The sequence below is a fragment of the Cygnus atratus genome, chromosome 13 (assembly GCF_013377495.2).
Source record: "Cygnus atratus isolate AKBS03 ecotype Queensland, Australia chromosome 13, CAtr_DNAZoo_HiC_assembly, whole genome shotgun sequence".
Classification (NCBI taxonomy): Eukaryota; Metazoa; Chordata; class Aves; order Anseriformes; family Anatidae; genus Cygnus; species Cygnus atratus.
Genome location: NC_066374.1, coordinates 10,670,945 through 10,688,756, shown reverse-complemented (window position 1 = coordinate 10,688,756; position 17,812 = coordinate 10,670,945). Strand labels below are relative to the sequence as shown.

Here is a 17,812-nt window from a genome sequence, read left to right as displayed (position 1 = left end):
AAATGAGAGAATTACTGGTGCATACAGAAGGAAAAAAAAGCAAAGAAGAAAAGAAGAATGAGAGAAACACATGAGATAACAGAAGCTATCAGTACCTGAATTCAGAAAGAAAGGGAGGAGCAGCAGATGGGAGAGAAAGATGATTAATATTGGTCATTAATCAGAGGAAACATTTGTTTGGAAGAATCTTCTATTAGCTGTGATAATATTTGTGTAAGCAGATGCAGTGAAAATCACACAACATCATGTTGCATTCACCTCCCCTGCCCACAATGCTCTCCTGACGGGCTGAAAAGGTATCCAAGACAAATGAGTCTACAGTACCAAGGACCAGCTGGGCAAGATGGGGCAAATTTTCTGCACATCAGGTCATTTTAGATGCTTGAAATCAGTTTTCTAGAGGGTACAGATAATAATGATCTCTCTGTAGAACCCACTAAAAGCTAAACATCTTAGTGCCTCAAGGTGACAGCCCCAGATGTCCTCAGCCATGTTCTCCAACATCATAGGGCTTGAGAAGCACCATGTTCCTCACCGCCTCCATGTACTGCCTGCATAATTACACAAAATCATGGTATTCAAAGCCCATGGATCTGTCTTGCCTGACAGTGTGCTCAGCCCATGCATCTCATCATGGTCCCACACGTACCTGTGCTGGATCGGACCATCTCTGTCCCAACAACATGGCCCAGCAGGTCATACTGGTTCAGGCGAGATCCACCCTTTGCTACTTCCACTGATTTATCCTTCCCCAGAGTCCAGGTGTAGATCACCTCTGTCTTTGTGTAGGCATCTGCAGAGGGGAAAGAAAAATGAGGTTTGTGCTTCTGGCTGACCTAAAATATACCAAAATTAGCCTGTAGCCTGCAGCCTCCTTGCTGTACGTTCCTCAGAGCCACATGGCTGAGCACAGCCAAGCATGGCCAGAGACAAAGGCAGCTCAGCGACTGCTAACTGAATGAGCAAAAGTGAACTAGGGTTTTGGGAATGGAGCTGGAAGCTGAAATGGAGCTGAAATAGGGGCAGAGCAACGTCACCGAGAAATGCTGTCGCCTTGACACGGTGGCTATGCAAGGGCTGGCTCCAAGCAGAGGCAAAATAGGAAGGCATCCAGGCCAGCATGGTGCTGGGGCAGCAGGACAGCCACCACCCTGCCATGCCAGGGGCTGGGACAGTTACGCCGTCAGTGGCTGGCAAGAGGGGTTACACACAAATGGGGTTGAATTTCAGGTTGTTTAGTTTAAAATAAATAAATAAATGCAAATCTTTACCTTCAGGTGCAGCTGTCCCCAGCCTCACAGCCCTGGAGGTGGTGTGCCCTCCCACCAGTGTGTTCTGTGCGCTGTGCAACCCCGTGCCTGCAGGGCAGTGCTGGGGAGACACTGCCTGCACGTTGCAGAAGACAGCGGGCAAGTTCTGCTGAGCCACTGCAAGGGGCAGCACCGGGCTCACAGCCAGGGCAGCCTTCCAGAGACTTGCAAGCTCCCCTCTCCATCCTTGCCCAGCACCTCCCTAAAACACGCACAGTCACCATCACCTTCACAAGCCTTTGTGACCAAACCCCTGCTTGTTCCCATAGCTGCTCTCTTTCCCACTTGTTCTCTCAGTATTGCCAGTCCTCCAGCATCTAGAAATTAAGTTTCTCCAGGCTCTACTAGGTGCTACAACTCTCCGTAATGCTCTCAACCTTCCTGTCCAGACCCACTCTGCAGTAATTTTCTAGGCAAGAACAAAGTTCACTATCTGCAAAGCCATTTTAACAAGTGTTTTTCATTCATTTTTACCACCAGCTTCTTGTATTAAGATATTAAGACATCTCTGGCTAGGGTCAGCCCAAGCATTGGGTCAAGTCTACTATGGAAATTTCTCAGCTCATGCTTTGTGGATGATTGTGTCCTAAGACAGCTAGATTTCTCTGATCTTTTAAAAACAACCATTGTTATCCCTGCACTGTGGGTTTTGGCAAACCTGCTAAACGCTAAGCAGACGCTGTGTGAAGCAGGGGGAGTGGTTTTGATGATCAGCCAACATTTCTCAGCATGCCACGGTGCTGCTTAAGCACTTCAGATGCACGCTGGCACTTCTCATCTGATGTGCAACACTGCTTTTCCAGTCCCTCCTTCCAGCTCTCCACATGCTTCTGGAGACCACCTTCCTCCTTCAGGCTTAGCTTTGTAGTGCTCCGCCAATGCTCCTCTGCCTTGGTGGGCAGCACCTTCTGCTCTGACAGTCGCGGTTCTCCCTCCGCCACTCTCAGTCTGCAGGGGAAACCTGTACACGTCTTCAGTGCCATCCACTTCGCTTCATACCTGAAAGTGCAGGTTTCTTCTCATCTGGGTGTCCAGGACAGAAGTGTATCTGCTGTCATGTAGCCACAGCACGGATAATTGGAACCTATTTAATGCCAGGAATCTGTTTTATTTCTGGTCAATGACCCACTTGCAATGCAGTCTAGTCCAATTCAAACAAGGACAGTTCTGTAACATTTAGTGGAGCTGATAAGTCTAGCAACATCTTCTGCTTTCCTAGTCTCAGCTGCTGTACGAATCTCCTACGACTGGCTTAGAAACAGTTCTCTGCTGTGTTCATCTATCTCTTAGGGAGCGTGGAGAGAGGTAAAGCCATCACCTTCACTGCACTTTTGGTCCAAGGAATTAAGTGAGCACACGGTGTGCACTTGGGCAACTGTGGCTCTCTGAAATGGCTGATCCCCTTACTTCTCCTGCGAGCTCTCTGCTTTCCCACTTGGGGCACATGCCATGGTGGCACAGGGACAGGAGGCCTCTGATAAGCCATTCAGCTTGTGGGGATCACTTGTCACCGAGGCAAATTTGGCTATCCTTTGAACAGCACGTCTGGCACTGGCACTGCCCTTGTACTTACAGAATCTGAACCACATTAAGCTTCTTGCAAATGAGCAGCTTCCAGCTATGGGCAGCTTTTTGGTGCAAACAGTGATTTAATCCTACTCCAACCTAAGAGAGGTGAACTCACATGCTACGCAAATGGGTGCTTTAGAAATATTCATAGTAACATTAATCAAGGGCAGCTTTCTGAGCTGCTTGTGTCAAAACTCCCATCATTTAAAGGGCAAATCAGTAAAAAATGCCCAGAAGAATCCCAAAGGGTGTTCCAGCAGGAATACGCACATTAGTCTCTTTTCCTCACCAAGAAAGTAATTAGATATAGAGTAATCTGCCTTCCTGAAAGTCTTGTAATAATCCCAAAGTTTAGGCCTGAGGTATGAGATTTTATATCCCTCCTCATAAGGCCAATTAACATTAATAATTCATCCTTCTCTAAGGCTTGCTAATTTACTGGCCTTAGTTATGTCTTGTGGCAATGAGTTCTACATTTAATAGGAGCTGCCTAAGAAATTACTTCTTTTTAGAAGTTTTAAACAATCCAGCTTCATGGATGCATTTTGTCGGAAGACAGAGGGACAGATGCACATGATAAACATGATTTCTTCTGGTGTCAATCAAATTCTTCCACTTTCCACAGATTTAACCACAGATTTGCTTCCCTGCTCATTTCTGATGATGGCAGGAATTGCGTTTGAGATACCAGAAACAAATTTTTAGTCATGTTACCATTAGCAACTATGCTACAATTAATAACACCATTAATAAAATCATGGAAGACACTGGCCACGCGAAGGACTGTTCTTTAGCTCTGAAGCTACCACCTTACAGAGGCTGATCAAAGTACTTACAGCTCCCAAATTTCAGTGGGCAAGCATGCACATCCATTGGGAAGTCCTCCAGGTGCATGGGGCACTCGGCATGAATCGTTAGCCTACAAGACAAAACAAAGGGAATGATCAGAAACACACGGCTGCAGAGGCTCCCACCTGGCCCTTCTGCCATGACATCTTTACACCGCATCCATCAAAGGCCTCAACGTGGTCCCTAACTCCTGGGTCTTCAGGCAGAAGGCCATCAGCTGTGGAGAGAGCAGAAGGCATGCAGATCTGGCGCCTTTCCCATTTTTTGAACTCAGCACTACCGACTGGGTTCATCTTTATCCACTCGGTGCAATCAGAAAATCTGCCAAAGCCCAGGACTTGCGTTTGCTTCTGCACTGTGCAGAGAGCTCATTAACACCAGGTGCCAGGGGACACCTCATGGATGGTGCTGGAAAGCAGAAGGAAGGGCTTCCAGGGACACCTAACATGGCCATTTCTTCCTGATGGGCTGGGAGGAGCCAAGGGCTGGCAGATTATTCACCGAAGCCAAAGAATTAAGGGGCATGCTGAGCAAAGTGAGAGCCATGAGGTTGCAGGTGGCACTGCAGGGCACAAGGCCGCAGTGCGCGTGGGGCACCACAGCCCACCTCCAGTCGTGGTGGCACTGCAGTGGACGCACATGGCAAGATGTAGAAGTGCCCGTCCCGGGGCTGCTGGCAGGAGTGCTGGACTGTTTTTGTGCTCTACACGTCCACCAAATCCCAGCAGGATGCCTTGTCACTAAGTGGTTTCATCAGGGAGGCGCAAGCATAATCACAGCACGCTGCAGAACATGGGGCCAGGCATGAAAGGATCCGTTATAAAAGGCTCTAAAAAAGGAAGCTCTGAGCTCTTCTTCTTCCTCCTTGAAGTACCGAAAAGCCTGCGGACTAGGAGGGAGAGCCAGAACAGATGGCTTCCCCGGAGACTTCTAATATGATCTCCTCTGGAGGAACAGTTTTGTCAAAATGGACCCACTTCTAATGGCTCAGAAAAATAACAAGGAACAAATAATCTGTGATGGGAGCAAGGGGTGGGTGTAAAGGGCAAGTGCACAGACTGAAGGCTGAAGGTGGCTTGTGGAAAACACAGGTCAAGAGGCACAGTGGAAACCTTCTATCAAGACATTTTCCTTTAGCTGGAAAATGGCCTTTTAACCAATGGGAAATGTTCAGGTCAGTTATTCTCCACAGGAAATATTAAGGCTTTGTCAAATGCAAGACAAACCTCAAAAATAATAGAGGGTTCAGATTTTCTTAGGAAAAAAAAAAAAAAAAAGAAAAAAGACAAAAGAGAAAAAAGAGAAAAAAGGTTAAAAAAGGGATTTTGTTTTCATGGGAGCAAGCCTTAAATGATTCTAGGGGAAAAAAAAAAAAAGGACTTTTTTAAAGTTATCATCAAAGAATCCTGCTGGATGACAGCAAACACTTCCCAAATCACTACAAGCACCTCTGTGAGGAAACATAAGAGTGCCAGCGTGGCTTGGAGACGGTGGGGCCTCCGGAGAGGATGGAGGCAGTGGTGATGGTGGCCGCAGGCGGCAGATGGTGCTGCGGCAGGCAGGACGCGAGCTCTGTGCCAGGGAGGGCAGCAGCAGCAAATTCCTGCAGAGCTGCTCCGCGTCAGCTGCTGTATCCTGGAAACTCCCCTCCAGCGATGAAGTTTGCTCTGCCACCGTGAGGGAACGAACCTTGTGATTTTGGAGCCACATCCAGTATCATCGGTTTCTTTTTGAGGATCTGCAAAAGCTGGCACCCCCACCCAGGCAGAGGCGTTAAATCAAGAAGCAGAGGAGCAGAGCTGGAAGCTGACATAACCTTGATGGGGTAGGGCTGGGTGGACAAAACCCTCCTGTGTGACCAGAAGCCCCCACAGCGGGGGTTTCAAACCCTGCAAATCCGGCCTTTGGGGAGGTCCGTGAGGTGAGGCATGCTGCCCTTAGCAGTGGGGATGCAATGCTGCAGAGCAGGCCACACCACGGGGAAGCCTGTGCCTAATTCCTGCATGATATGGCAAAGGGGACAGGTGAGGAAAGTGGTTTCCTGCAGGCCTTCTGCATCCGTCCCCACCACGTTTCAGTGATACCTCCCTGCTTGTTAGTGCAACAGCAGCAAATGTTTTTTTCTGATGTTTTCCAGAGCCAGGTACAACTGCCCCATCTCCACTGGGCACATCCACCCAGGGGCAACTATAAAAACAGCAACTCCCACAGGCAGGACGGCTCAGTTCTGGTAAGCAGATCTCAGCGGGATGTGGCCCCATACACCCCGTGTGGACTGTTAAGGTCACATTTGCTGTTGGGTCACAAGGGCTCTCAGCCCAGCCATGACTGATACGATGTCTGTACTCTGGCCATGTTTGTCAGAAGGGGTTTAATGTGTCTGCGCAGGCAGACTCCAGGTCTAGTAGAGGAGGCCAGGAGGGGCTCATGGGGAAGTACAAAACCCAGGCATGTTCTGAGCAAGTCACTCCTTGCTGTTCTCTCCCAGCAGCTGGTGGCTTACAGCTACCATGCTTCTGAGGCTGCACTTAGGCTTTTGAATGCATAAGAGACCGAGGACTTTACCTTGTCTGTGAATCCTTTCTGAACCCACGCAGGGGCTGGCGACCACCATGTCCTGAGGTTCTACTGAAAGAACTGATAATGACTTTCCTGCTTTCATTTTGTCTGTCCCCAGCTTGGTTTCCTCAGCCTACCCAAGAACTACAGTGTGGACAACATTATTTCCTTGAAAGCAAATCACTTCCTCTCACCTGCTGATCTCATTTTCACCTCTGGACTGAACATACATGCCCTTACATGACAGAAAAGCAGGACTGAGCTTTAGGATGTCAGCCAAGACTTACTAATTTCAACAATCCTATGAGCACATTGCTGCAATGATTTTCTGCTGGGGACCATGTGCCACCACCAACTGCTCTTTCACCTTGATGTTTCTTTTTTATAATCTGGAGGAAGATTAAGATTTCATGAAGCAGGTATAAAAACCTGGTAGCAAGGCGTAAGTTAAACAGTCTCCTCTTTCTGTTCTCTTTCTTGAGTGATGCTTTCTTTTTCCAGCTTGGAATTTACGTGGGGAGCTTTGTTGTTTGTAAGCATGTCAAGCATATCCTCACTGATTTTACCACTCAATTATTTCTGTTTCCTCTCCAACTGCAGTGGACTTTTTGCTTCTAGTATTTGTCACTGTCACTTGCATAAAGGAAATGTTGATGCCTCTGCATGCAAAATTTAGCATTCCACCTGTTTCCCTCAGGAGGCCACACAAGACTCTTCCATTTAACCTTCCTGTTGCTTCCTTGGCTTCACTAACTGCTTTATCATTTCAAAAAGCTCTTAGCTGAGTGTTCACAAAGTCAGCTTTTCCAAAAGACTTCTCCTAGTCAGTCAGCTTTCCTTCTGATGTATCCTGAACTCCCAAAAAACAGAATGGCCTTTTTCATCCACTGTTCTGGCTGCAAATTTTGGCTGTGATTAACAGCTACTAGGGAATGGACAGCTCAAGGGACCGCAGATTGTGGGTCCGGTGGCTGAGTGCCATTTAGAGCAGCCAGAAAGAGCCTCGGAGGGGGCCAGGACAGCAGCAGAGACCAGCTAGGCACAAGCTGGCCTTGGCCATACCCAACTACCCACTCCAGGCCATGGCCAACAAGAGCAACTGTCGTCAAGAGAAGGAGACAACTTTATAACAATGCCAGATGACTCCGTGGCTGTGTGGGAAAGCAGCAGTCACAATTTAAGTCTGAAGTGTGTCTTATTAGCTGAGCCAGTAAGCAACAGCAAAACGCAATAAATATATCAACAAACTACTGAAAAAAGCAACTTAATCCACCACCTCCTCCACCCTCAACTGAAGAAGCTGGGTCTTTTTTTATTTATTTATTTATTTTTAAGTCTCCTGAAATTAAATAAAAGCAAAATGCCATATCATCCCAGTGAGATGAGCGTGGTTCAGCAATTTCAACCAGCCTGAAGTCAGCACATTCACAGATAACACGTGAAGGCAGTCAGCTTCCTTGCTGAAAAGAAACGGAGCATAGGCATTTCCCCTTGCAGCTCTTCTCCTTGGCCTGAAACCTCTTTGTCTTTGCCCCGTGTGTGCTGGCCCCGAGACGCTCTGACCCACGCACTATTGCTCCCCTTTGCCCCCCACATCCCTCAGCTATCCTTCACTCCCCTTCGCCACGCTCTCCTCTCCTGCAGCCTCTCTTGCACACACTCATCGTTCAGAGCACTAATTAGCAGCAGCAGCATTAGGTGAGCTGTGGCATCAATCACCGCTGAGGAAGTGCCCGTATTCCTCTTTCACCCCCCAGCTCTCCCTACAGCCTCCTGTTGCTAGAAGAGGGCTCCTCAGCACCATATGCTTTGCCTAATGAAATGTCAAAATGTCAGACTAAGAGGAATGTACCTCGCTTCCCAGACAATTACCGCTGCCTCTGCGGCGTTCGTGCAAGAGAGCCTGTTGCAGAAATTCTCATCTTTGCCCCTGACCCTGTACAACAGAGCTCGTGGCCAGATAGCCACAGAGGTTTGCTTCATTGCCCTGGTGTCCTGTTCAGGTCTGGACATCTGAGCCCTGAAATGCCATTACAAAGCCTCAACAGCATGTGAAAAATAGCCAAACTGCCAGCAAACACATCGTCCAGCTGTTGTATCCTTTGGCTTGTCCGTCCCAGTCACTAACACCAACTTCTGCAGACCTGTCTTGGGATCAAACCACCAACTCCTCGTGCTTTCCCTCTGCTTTGCTGCCATGGCAGCACCAAAAGTAGAACATCCAGTGGAGAAGCCATGTTTTTCCCTCTTTAAAGTCACGGGGAGCCCTTTGAACTGCTCAACACAATGGCAAGAAGCGTGAATCAGGCTAAACATACCTCTCCCAGGGCTGGCGGTACAACAAACCTCTTCAGCTGCGTTCTCATGGTTACCGGCAGCTTAGCAGAGCCTTTGATGTGTCATTAGAGCCCCCGCCGCTACCTGCCTCTGCCTTGTGCTGCAGGATGAGGGAGAGCCTCGGTCCAATTTCTGGGACGCAAAATGCAATAATCCCTCGGTGTACGTGTGCTCCAAAAACATGACAGCACCCCGCACGGCGGAGCCAACTTTGTTTATGCCGGGGAGATTGCTTGAGTTTTGTCCTGATTTCTCCTCCACGAGGTTTGTTAATAACCACAGTCAGGATGAATAGGTAGTGTTTGCGGCTTGGGCTGTGTGCAAATCTAGGTTAGGTTTAATTGCTGGGGTTTGAGTTTGAAAGCCAAGTTTTTTCTAGGATCCTTGTGCTGGATCTGAAAACGCAGAATTCACTTTGCAGCCATCCCGCGGAGATTTCAGCCCATGATGGCAGAAATGCAGGGAGATAAGGCGATCCCTGAAGATTTCTCCCTCCTGGGATAGCTTCCTTAAGAAAGTGTGCCCACATAAAACCAAACCTGGAAAATAGGTCGTTTCTGCCTTTGGATCCACTCAGGAAACTGTATGGAAGGGAAAAGCTTCAAACTGACTCATAACATCTCACCTCGTCTATTCAGGGGCTTGTGTGCTCAGCAGTGTAGCTTGGTCTGCTTGGGTCCCTTTATGCCGTTGTCTACACCAAGCACAAGGTAGGATGAAGCCAAATAGCTGCCACTCTGTACTATGCAGAGGAGCTAGTTCTGGGATGCCTGATCTGCTCCTCTTGCAGAAGGGAGAAATATGGTCGCACCTCCACTGCACAGGAGGGTTTTGCAAGATGCAGCCTCCAGTTATCACAAATTACCCAGGGGTTAAAACAAAAAACAGATAGTAGAACAACCCAAAGCTTTTGCGGTGAGAGATTTTGTGAGACTGTGATTTCAAACAACAGCCTGGGAACCACAACCCCCTGAGCACACTGCAGCAGGCATGGGGCTTGCTATCTGGGGCTCAACCACCCTGTTGGGGCTCCACGTGCCCTGGGTGCCTTTGTGCCCAGCTTTCCCTAATGCTCTGCCTCCACCTCACCCAGGGCTGCACTTGTCCTTTCCAGCTGCTTGTGAGCTGCAGCTGAGAACTTTACATTGTCTTCAGCAATACACGTGCTTGAGGCAAAGTCTTTGGGCATGGAGTTGAATGTGTCAGCCTGGCAGTTAAAGAAAACATCCTCTGAGTGCATAACTTGAGCACATATTGTCTGGGAAACACTCTGACAATAACCACAAAGCCTGAGCATGCCACTCTGACAGTGCCTGTGAAAAGCAGAAGAGCTCTTTAAAGCCTGGATTCACAAAGTTGAATCCCATCGGCACAGCATCAAGCTTTTGCTATTTTCATGTTTCAAGGCCAGGAAGAACCAGAATATTATCGATGTGCCCCACACAATTTGAGCCAGAGATTACATCCAGAGATTGCTGCAGCAGCTGAGTTTTTGTCTGTACCTTATGTAAATCCACGTGCAATCCCTGGTTTGTTGTGCTCAGCTCTGACACCAGAGCTTTGAGGCCTTAACTGGGCTTTTGTGAGCTACTCAGATCTTGTAGGAACTCCAAAAACAAGACAGCAGAGGCAGGGCTACATGACAAAGCTGTGTTCCCCGCACTCTCTAAGGCAGCCAGAGCAGCAGGGAAGAGGCAGAAGGATCAGTAATCCTGTCTGTTGCTCAGCAGCCAGAAGGAAGAGAAGAGAGAAATACAATTTTGTGCTGCGGTCACAAAGGCCATCCTGTCACCCAGGCGCCAGGGCCTGAGTCAGGGATCAGATGTTTGCACCATGATGCCTAAGGGATCTGCGAGGGGGCTGTGCTGTGACTAAGGGAAATCTCTGGACACCCAGCTACAGCTGGTGTGTGGCTCCTCGAAGCTCAGGCCAGTGATAAAGAGGCTCTCTCCAGGAGCCATAAATATTGTCACACCGGTGTAATTTTGCTGGATGCATGTGTCAGAGTTGCTGTTCCACCAGAGCAACTTCATCTATAAATGTAAGCCTTGACTAAGAGAAGTGGGCTTTCATGGCAGGATAAATAGCAAGAGACGTGCCTCTAATTGCACATCAGCAGAGCTGATCCCTCAAGGATATTGGCTGGTACAAGGTAAAGGAGGAAGATACGTCTCAGGAGTCAAACCGCATGGCAATGCACCAGCCTCAACTGAGCCTGCAAGGAACTGCATGGGACAGGCAGCACGCAGCCCTGCCAGTCCTGGGGAAAGCTGGCGGAGGTCAAAACTCACTCTCTAGTCAGCAGCACGGTGTGGGACTTTGGGACTTGCACTTGGCTGGGTGGCAGCTGTGTGTGGCTGAGACTGCCTTCCTGCTCCTGCTCCCTCCTTTCAGAAGAGCACATGTGTGTGCACCTTGGAGCTAGGCTGGGACGAAGGAAGCACAACATAAAACAAGTCTTCTTCCAGCCCTTTCCTGGGGGGAGGTTTCAAAGCACCTAAAGAAGGAGGGCAATACCATCACTATCATTTTACAGAGGAAGTGAGGTGCAAATGCCTATGAGTATCTAGAAGCCCGTGGCAGAGCCAGGTCTGGTCTCTGAGCCTCAGCCTGATGCACAGCCCTGGGCTGTGCAACCTGTGCCCTTACGTCGTCTTCTTTCTGAGCTCCCACCCGAAAGACCCTGTGTGGCCCTGAGTGAGCTTTTTCTTCAGCAGCAGGGAGAAGAACAATCATCAGTTGTGCCATGACAGACATCCTGTCCTGCATGTATCAAACAGCAAACCAAAAAATGATATAAAACCTGCTTCATCCCTAAGACACTCTCCTGTGCAGAGCTGTGCTTTCCAGATGCCTTTCTGGCCAGCTCTGACCACATCTCCAGTATCAGGCTGGTCCAACAATGCTCAGGGCTGCACTGGAATAATTTCCCACATGCTATTGGGAAAGTTTGCAAGTGACAAGCTCTGCTGGACAAGCAGAAAGTCCACGTGCACTATGGCTCCAGGTACTGAGCAACACAATGTGACAGATATCCAGTCCTCACCTTTGGGTATCTCTGAGTGGGCTCTTCACCTCTTGCAAAGACTTGGAAGTACATTTAAGGGGGGCATGAGCAGACACAAAGGTAGGTCCCTTTGTGGTCTCCTTCATCCCCCCTCCTTCCCTGGGAGACGGCTAAACTGAAGGATGTGTTGAATTTATTTAAAACCCCCTGTGACTCCACTTCCTTCCAGAAGCTCATTCCCAAGAGCCTCATGATGCTGTCACCCTGGCACCTGCCCAGCCCTAAACGAAAGAGCAAATTCAATACTTTCCCAGTCACACAAAACTTGCTGAAGGTGATGGTTATTTGCTGAATAAAGAACAAGCAAAATGGTATAAAAGCCCTGAAATTGGGTCCTTTTTTTGCTGCCTTACGCCAGTAGCTCCTATAATGCTTTGCAGTCAGACAGGGATACAAACTGGGGGAGTGTTAGTCATCTGACATGCAGGTCAGACAGCCAGGAGCAGAACTGAGCCCTTCAGTCAAATTGGGCTTCTCCCTTCATTTACCCCATCTGCCTCAGTAACGTGAGATCGCTGATGTTCAGAGACCTCCACCCCCAGGGCACTGGCACGATTAGCTCATATTTGAGAAGTGCTGCACAAGAGCAGAGCATTGTTTATCAATGTAGGCTGTAAAACTTGCTGACACTGTGTAGATTCACAGCCAGCTCAGCTATGAAGAGATGAAATCCTGTCTGGTCCTCGAACAGCAGAGGTGAAAGTGCAGCATCTCGGCACACAGAATCCACAATGAAGCGTGTTATTAGTTTGGGTTGGCTTGAAGATGGAGGCACAGAAAATAATTTTTGAAGACAAGGATTTACACCTTCCCATAAACAACTCAGTACCATTCTTCTGCATCTCTGAGTATCTTGCTGTTTCATTTATAGGTCCATTTACCTTGGAAAGCAGATTAGTACATCAACCCCAGGTGGCAAACTTTAGTTACATGGGTGAATAGCTTCAAAGCATACAGGAACAACTCAGTAATTCCTGAATTAATGTACAATTAACCCAAAGTTATTTCTCCATGTTCTCCACCTGTTGCAGTTTAGTGACAAGTGTATGTACCAGGGCTGTTATTGAGAAATCCATGATGCCCCAGGCATGGCTCCCCAACAGCAACCTGTGACTGGAAGGAAGGCCCCAGCTGCTGGAGCTGACGGTGAGGCTGCACAGCGTGCAGCACTGCCTGGAGAGCCCTTCCTAAGCACTCACATTGCAGGGTTACTCCCTGTTTGGGGCTTCTACCGGAGCCCAGTTTTTAAAAAGCTGGTGATTATTACTATTTTTTTTTCCCTAATGAAGATCATTGATTACACAGATTGGGATTTTTCATTTGATGAAGTGGGGAAAAAACCCACTTTGTTCTCACAAGCAAGCTTGGGCTTGTTAGATCTTTCACAGGGTTCTGGAGTAATATGCTAACAAATTCAGAGCTGCTCTCAAGCTGTTGGAGAATGCCAAATTCTCCCATCCCAAAGTTTTTCTGCCGTTACCAAAAACCTGACTTCATATCCCATCAGAGATCAGGAACAAACATTACTTTGGCGGCAAAGAAATTGCACAAACTACAGATCCATACCTGCCTTCATGGGACTGTCATGTGTAGGGGGACCTGGAAGGCCATGGCACGAGCTTACCTCATGGTGTACAGGAGGGTGCCGTTGTCCACCAGGCGCAGCAGCTTGTTGGGTGTTGTCATGTTGTGGGCGACAGATTTTTTCCCGTTGTGGAAGAAGGTGTCAGGGGTCCAGATCTTACTGGCCAGCAGGTTGTTCAGGGGGAGTATCTTCATGGGACCATCGAACTTCAGCCTCTCGTCTCTCCAGGACTGCCGGAAAAACACATCAATGGTGTATTCCTTTGTGGAGAAAGGAGAGGAAAATAAGTCTCATTTTACTTAACTCCTCATTGAAGTGCTTCAAGAAGTGGCGAACATCTTCGATCATCGAGCAGGTTCTGTTTGGGCAGCCCTCGGCTGATACAAAGCCTGATGCAACAAGAAGGAGGCAAAACTGTGAAGGATCACAGGCGCATGCTGTGTTTTGGGAAGTGACTTACATGCGGTGCCAAAACCTGCATCTCAGTGTTTGTGACAGACTGCAGACAAGCTGCAATTCAGCCTGCAGTGGAAATTGGTTAGTTCTGGGGAAGCACTGCTGCACCTTTATCCAGACGTCACAGGAGAGGGGAGCATTGTGTGCTGCTGTGTGGGAGTTTGAACAGGCAAAAATGAAGTTCCATGATGTGCAATTGGGCAAGGATGCCTGTAATTCTACTCCTACTCCTAAAACAAACATACAAATAAAGTTTCAGGACATCATTTTAACGTTCTTTTGTTCCCCAGAACATCTCCAGCAAAACATTGAATCAAGGACCACAAACTTGTCATTATACAACACTCAGTGACTTCTGTTTTCTTTCTTTCCCCTTTTTTCTCTTTTTTTTTTTTTTATTTTTTTTTCTAATGTAGAAACCCATTTCCTAGGCTTATTTCCAGCTGGGGCAATTAGAAGCTATTTCTTTGAAATCCTGCAGCTAGAGACAGCTCACAGTTTCTCAGTGTTACTGACAAAATGGATTTTTGCCATCCAAAGAGAAAGCCAGAAAAATAAACACCAAACGCACCTCAGCCTTCAGTAATAACGTAATGTTGAAGGGGGTGCTGGAGAAATATAACTTCAGCAGTTACCTCCATGCCTCAGCCCCTCTCCCAGTGGTGGGGCATTCACTTATCTGCAGCTCTTGTCCCGTGGAAACGGTGGCAAGGTGGAATCAAGTGTGCAGGGGCTGAAGGGTCGGCTTTGTCCCTGTGCTCCAAGTCCTTCTGAGAGGAGAGGGGAAAAACTGGGGAGATATTTTCAATTTGGGTGCAGAAGGACAGGAAGAGGTGCAAAGCCATACGAACCCAGAGCAGGGCACTTTCTGCAGGAGACAGGGCTCCGTGGTGACGAGCAGGTTTCATCTCACAAGGATGCTCCTCGTGGCCATTTTATTAGCAGTTATGCAAGGTAGCAGGATGCACCCCAGCAAACATCACCTCTCCGAGGTGGCAGACTCACGTCCCCAAGGCCAGGCTCACAGTGTCCTGAGCCTCAGCAGCCACCTGACAGAGCAGCAGAGGCACTGCAGCTCGACAGCCACCCCGAGGCAAAATTAAATTAGTCTCTGGTGCCTGGCACGTGGGGCTGCCATTGCCTCTTACCCAAGCCACTCGGCGTGCTCTCAGGGCTCACGGCCTTTGAGGGAACTGCCTGACCCCGTCAGCATGAGCTGCTCCGCTGCTCACCTCTGTGGCACGCACCTTATCTCGCTAACAAAGGATCTCATTAGCTCCCAAGGCTTGTGGAGAGAGACAGGGACTTTGGAAAAGCTGTCCCAGCTGTTCTTCCCCTGCCATTGCAGTTTCATAGTCTTTATTTATGGGCTCCTGGAGGCTGCAGAACCAACTAAACTTATCATTGTGAGTGATTTCTTTCCTGCAGCTCTTCTCAGCGGCAGTTAAAAGCTGCTGCACATCAGTTTCCTATAGGTCATAGAAATTCCTACAGGTTTTGCAGCAGATGGCAGCTAAGCGAAAGCATCTCGGTAAAGAAATTCCTCCCTGCTCCCTGACCACAGAGCCACTTCTGCCCAAATGTGAAGTTTCTGGAGCCTGGCTTGGGGAAGGAAAGAGAAAAGACCCTGTTGTCCCACGGGCTCTGCCCTGTGAGGATATTCTGTCCCTTCACAGAAGGCGATTATCCTTTAGTGGTTTTAAGCTCAGTAAAAAAATAAACCCAAAGGAATGAGCCTGTGTCTAGTCCCAGGAGGTAGCTTTGGGAAAAGCCCTGATCAGGAGAAAAGCTATCTTATTCAGAACCCTCTGTTCCTACTTAAAAAAAAAAAATACTTTTCTGATACATTCCCAGGTCCTGTAGGTCTTCTTTTAAGCTAAGGAAAGGTTCCTAAAGAAAAGAGAAACCACATACAGATTTTTCCCCTCTTTTCTATCCTTCTTTCCATAACAGCAACATTTCCAGGTCACCCCTTCCAAGGAACACACTTAGTTCTAGGCCGTGCTCTCCTCCACCTACTAGAAGTGACTGAAAACACGAGGACTGAGTCCTTCTCCTGAGTCCACCCATCAAAGCTTAAAGCTCCCGGGATTTATCAATTTTTATTTCCTGGAGACTAAGACAAAACTGCAAGAGCTCAGTACTGCAGATTCAGGCACATGTCAGGTCCCATCAGGCTCTTTCCTAACCAAACTGAGACTAGAAGGCCCTTGGAGCATCTCAGGGAGAAGGTGCTCATGTCCTCCTCTGTGCTCTGTAAAGCGGCTGCTCTCCTCCGTGCTGCACGGCAGCTTTACCTGCCTCTGCTCCATCATCATCATCATCACAGCCTCTGCCTGCATCAGGATGCACAGGAGCAGCTCTCCATCGAGGTGAGGAAGGGCTGTGGGAGGGACGGGAGCCAGATCAGCAGGCAGATGCCAGCAGGGAGGGAGGGACTTCCCCACGCCGAGATGAAAGGAACCACCGCAGAGGAGCAGGCTCTCCCCACGCTTCCCTAGGAGATGGGGTTTCTCTCTCACACATCCGAGTGCATTTAACACCGGAATGGCACGCTAAAACACATTCGCTATGCATTTGCAAAATACACGGAACTAAAGCATGCAAGGGGGAAATAATTTATTATTCTTTAACTGTCTTCCTAATTTTAAATTCATTTTGTCAAATCACATTGCAGAGAATACCTTCCTCATTCCAATACCTCATATTTCTTCTTCACAGTTCATTATACACGCTCCCTTAATCAAATATGCTCCACCTTGGAAGTAATTATCAGATCGTCCCCAAGGGCTGAGATTGCTGAATATATTATGGGTCTCCGCTGCAGTAGGAAAGCAAGCGAGATAGAGAGAGAACTCAGATGAGATTAATACTCTCGGCTACACTGACATTAACTTCTCACCCTGGAAGGAGTGCTCTTTCCAAAGCCATTTGAGACTGTGTGGTGGGGCTAGCACCGCAACGAGATTTAATGCTCCACTAGCTCCTCCACTTCCTAGCACCGGACAGTTGGTGAGGGAAGCCCCAGGTTCACAACCTTGTGGGCACAGAAAATGAAACCCTCCCGGCTTCCAAGGGGCTGCAAGAGCTGCAGGACATTGCTTCTACTTGCCCCAGCTGGTGAGAGCACTGTCTGCGCCTCCTCCTGCGGTGGGCTCCCCCCGAGCCCAGTGCTGCCCACCGCCCACCCGGGCCGTCCCAGCACCAAGTCCCTCTGGGACCAGCGTGCAGAAGGGGCTCAGCACCAAGCCTGTGACCGTCCTCGTGGGCCAGCCCCAAAATGTTGGGCAGCCACCAACAGCCAGCTCCTCCCTGAGCGACCGGGCGCGTGTGGAGTAAGAGCTGCAAGAAACACTGTGGAGAAAGCTCACTATTAATTATGCTCCACAGTCCTGTTTTAATTAGAAGACAAACTGTTGTGGGAATACAAGCCTAGATTCAGACCTCAGGCCTTTTCATTAATAATTTTTCCCGAACATATCAAAATACTGCAATCAATTCGCTCTTTTTGTTTTTTCTGTTTTGCCTCCTTTCTGGTTCAAGCACTAAGGACCATTTCTTGGTGGAACCTGTTCTCTCCTGGCATTGCCACCAAAACAAGCCAGGTTCTGTCATCCTCCCTTCTTCGCAGGGAACGCCTTCCTTCCTTCACACACCGTCAGGCTGAAGAAAGCTGTACTTACAGGAGACAAAAAGACCCTTGCAGTGCTCTTCAGTAGTGCAACAACAGTAGACATCAACTCTTCCAGTTTGCATTTGCCATTATCAACCTCTGATGGGACAAACCATCCATGCCCTGCGAGGCAACCAGCCAGCAGCACTTACCATGTCTGTGTCCGAGACGGGGCCAAAACTCGTCACGTAAATGTCTGTCTTGACTTCAGTTACACTGTCTGCAATGAAAAAAAAAAAGGGGGGGGGGGAGTAATTTTAAAAGCAATTAGAGAACAGAATTCATTTATCCAGGAAAGGTTTTGACGTGATGCACTTTCATGGCAAATGCCACCCTGGCAAAGCCCTTGGTGAGCTGGCATCGCACTTTCTGCTGTACCCTGAACAAGGGCTGATTTTATCACTTGT

The 17,812-nt window shown here is 48.5% G+C and overlaps 1 protein-coding gene across 2 annotated transcripts in view; it reads right to left on the bottom strand.

Moving 5' to 3' along the window:
- The window catches only part of GABRA3 (gamma-aminobutyric acid type A receptor subunit alpha3), a 59,900-nt gene that overhangs the window by 10,724 nt on the left and 31,364 nt on the right, over positions 1-17,812 (bottom strand). For both annotated transcript variants that reach the window (XM_035541470.2, XM_035541471.2), the window contains exons 4-7: positions 17,558-17,625; positions 13,316-13,536; positions 3,716-3,798; positions 650-793 (exon numbers count right to left, since the gene is read on the bottom strand). In XM_035541470.2, coding sequence (XP_035397363.1) covers positions 650-793; positions 3,716-3,798; positions 13,316-13,536; positions 17,558-17,625 — 516 coding nt within the window. The remainder of the gene's footprint in view (positions 1-649; positions 794-3,715; positions 3,799-13,315; positions 13,537-17,557; positions 17,626-17,812) is intronic.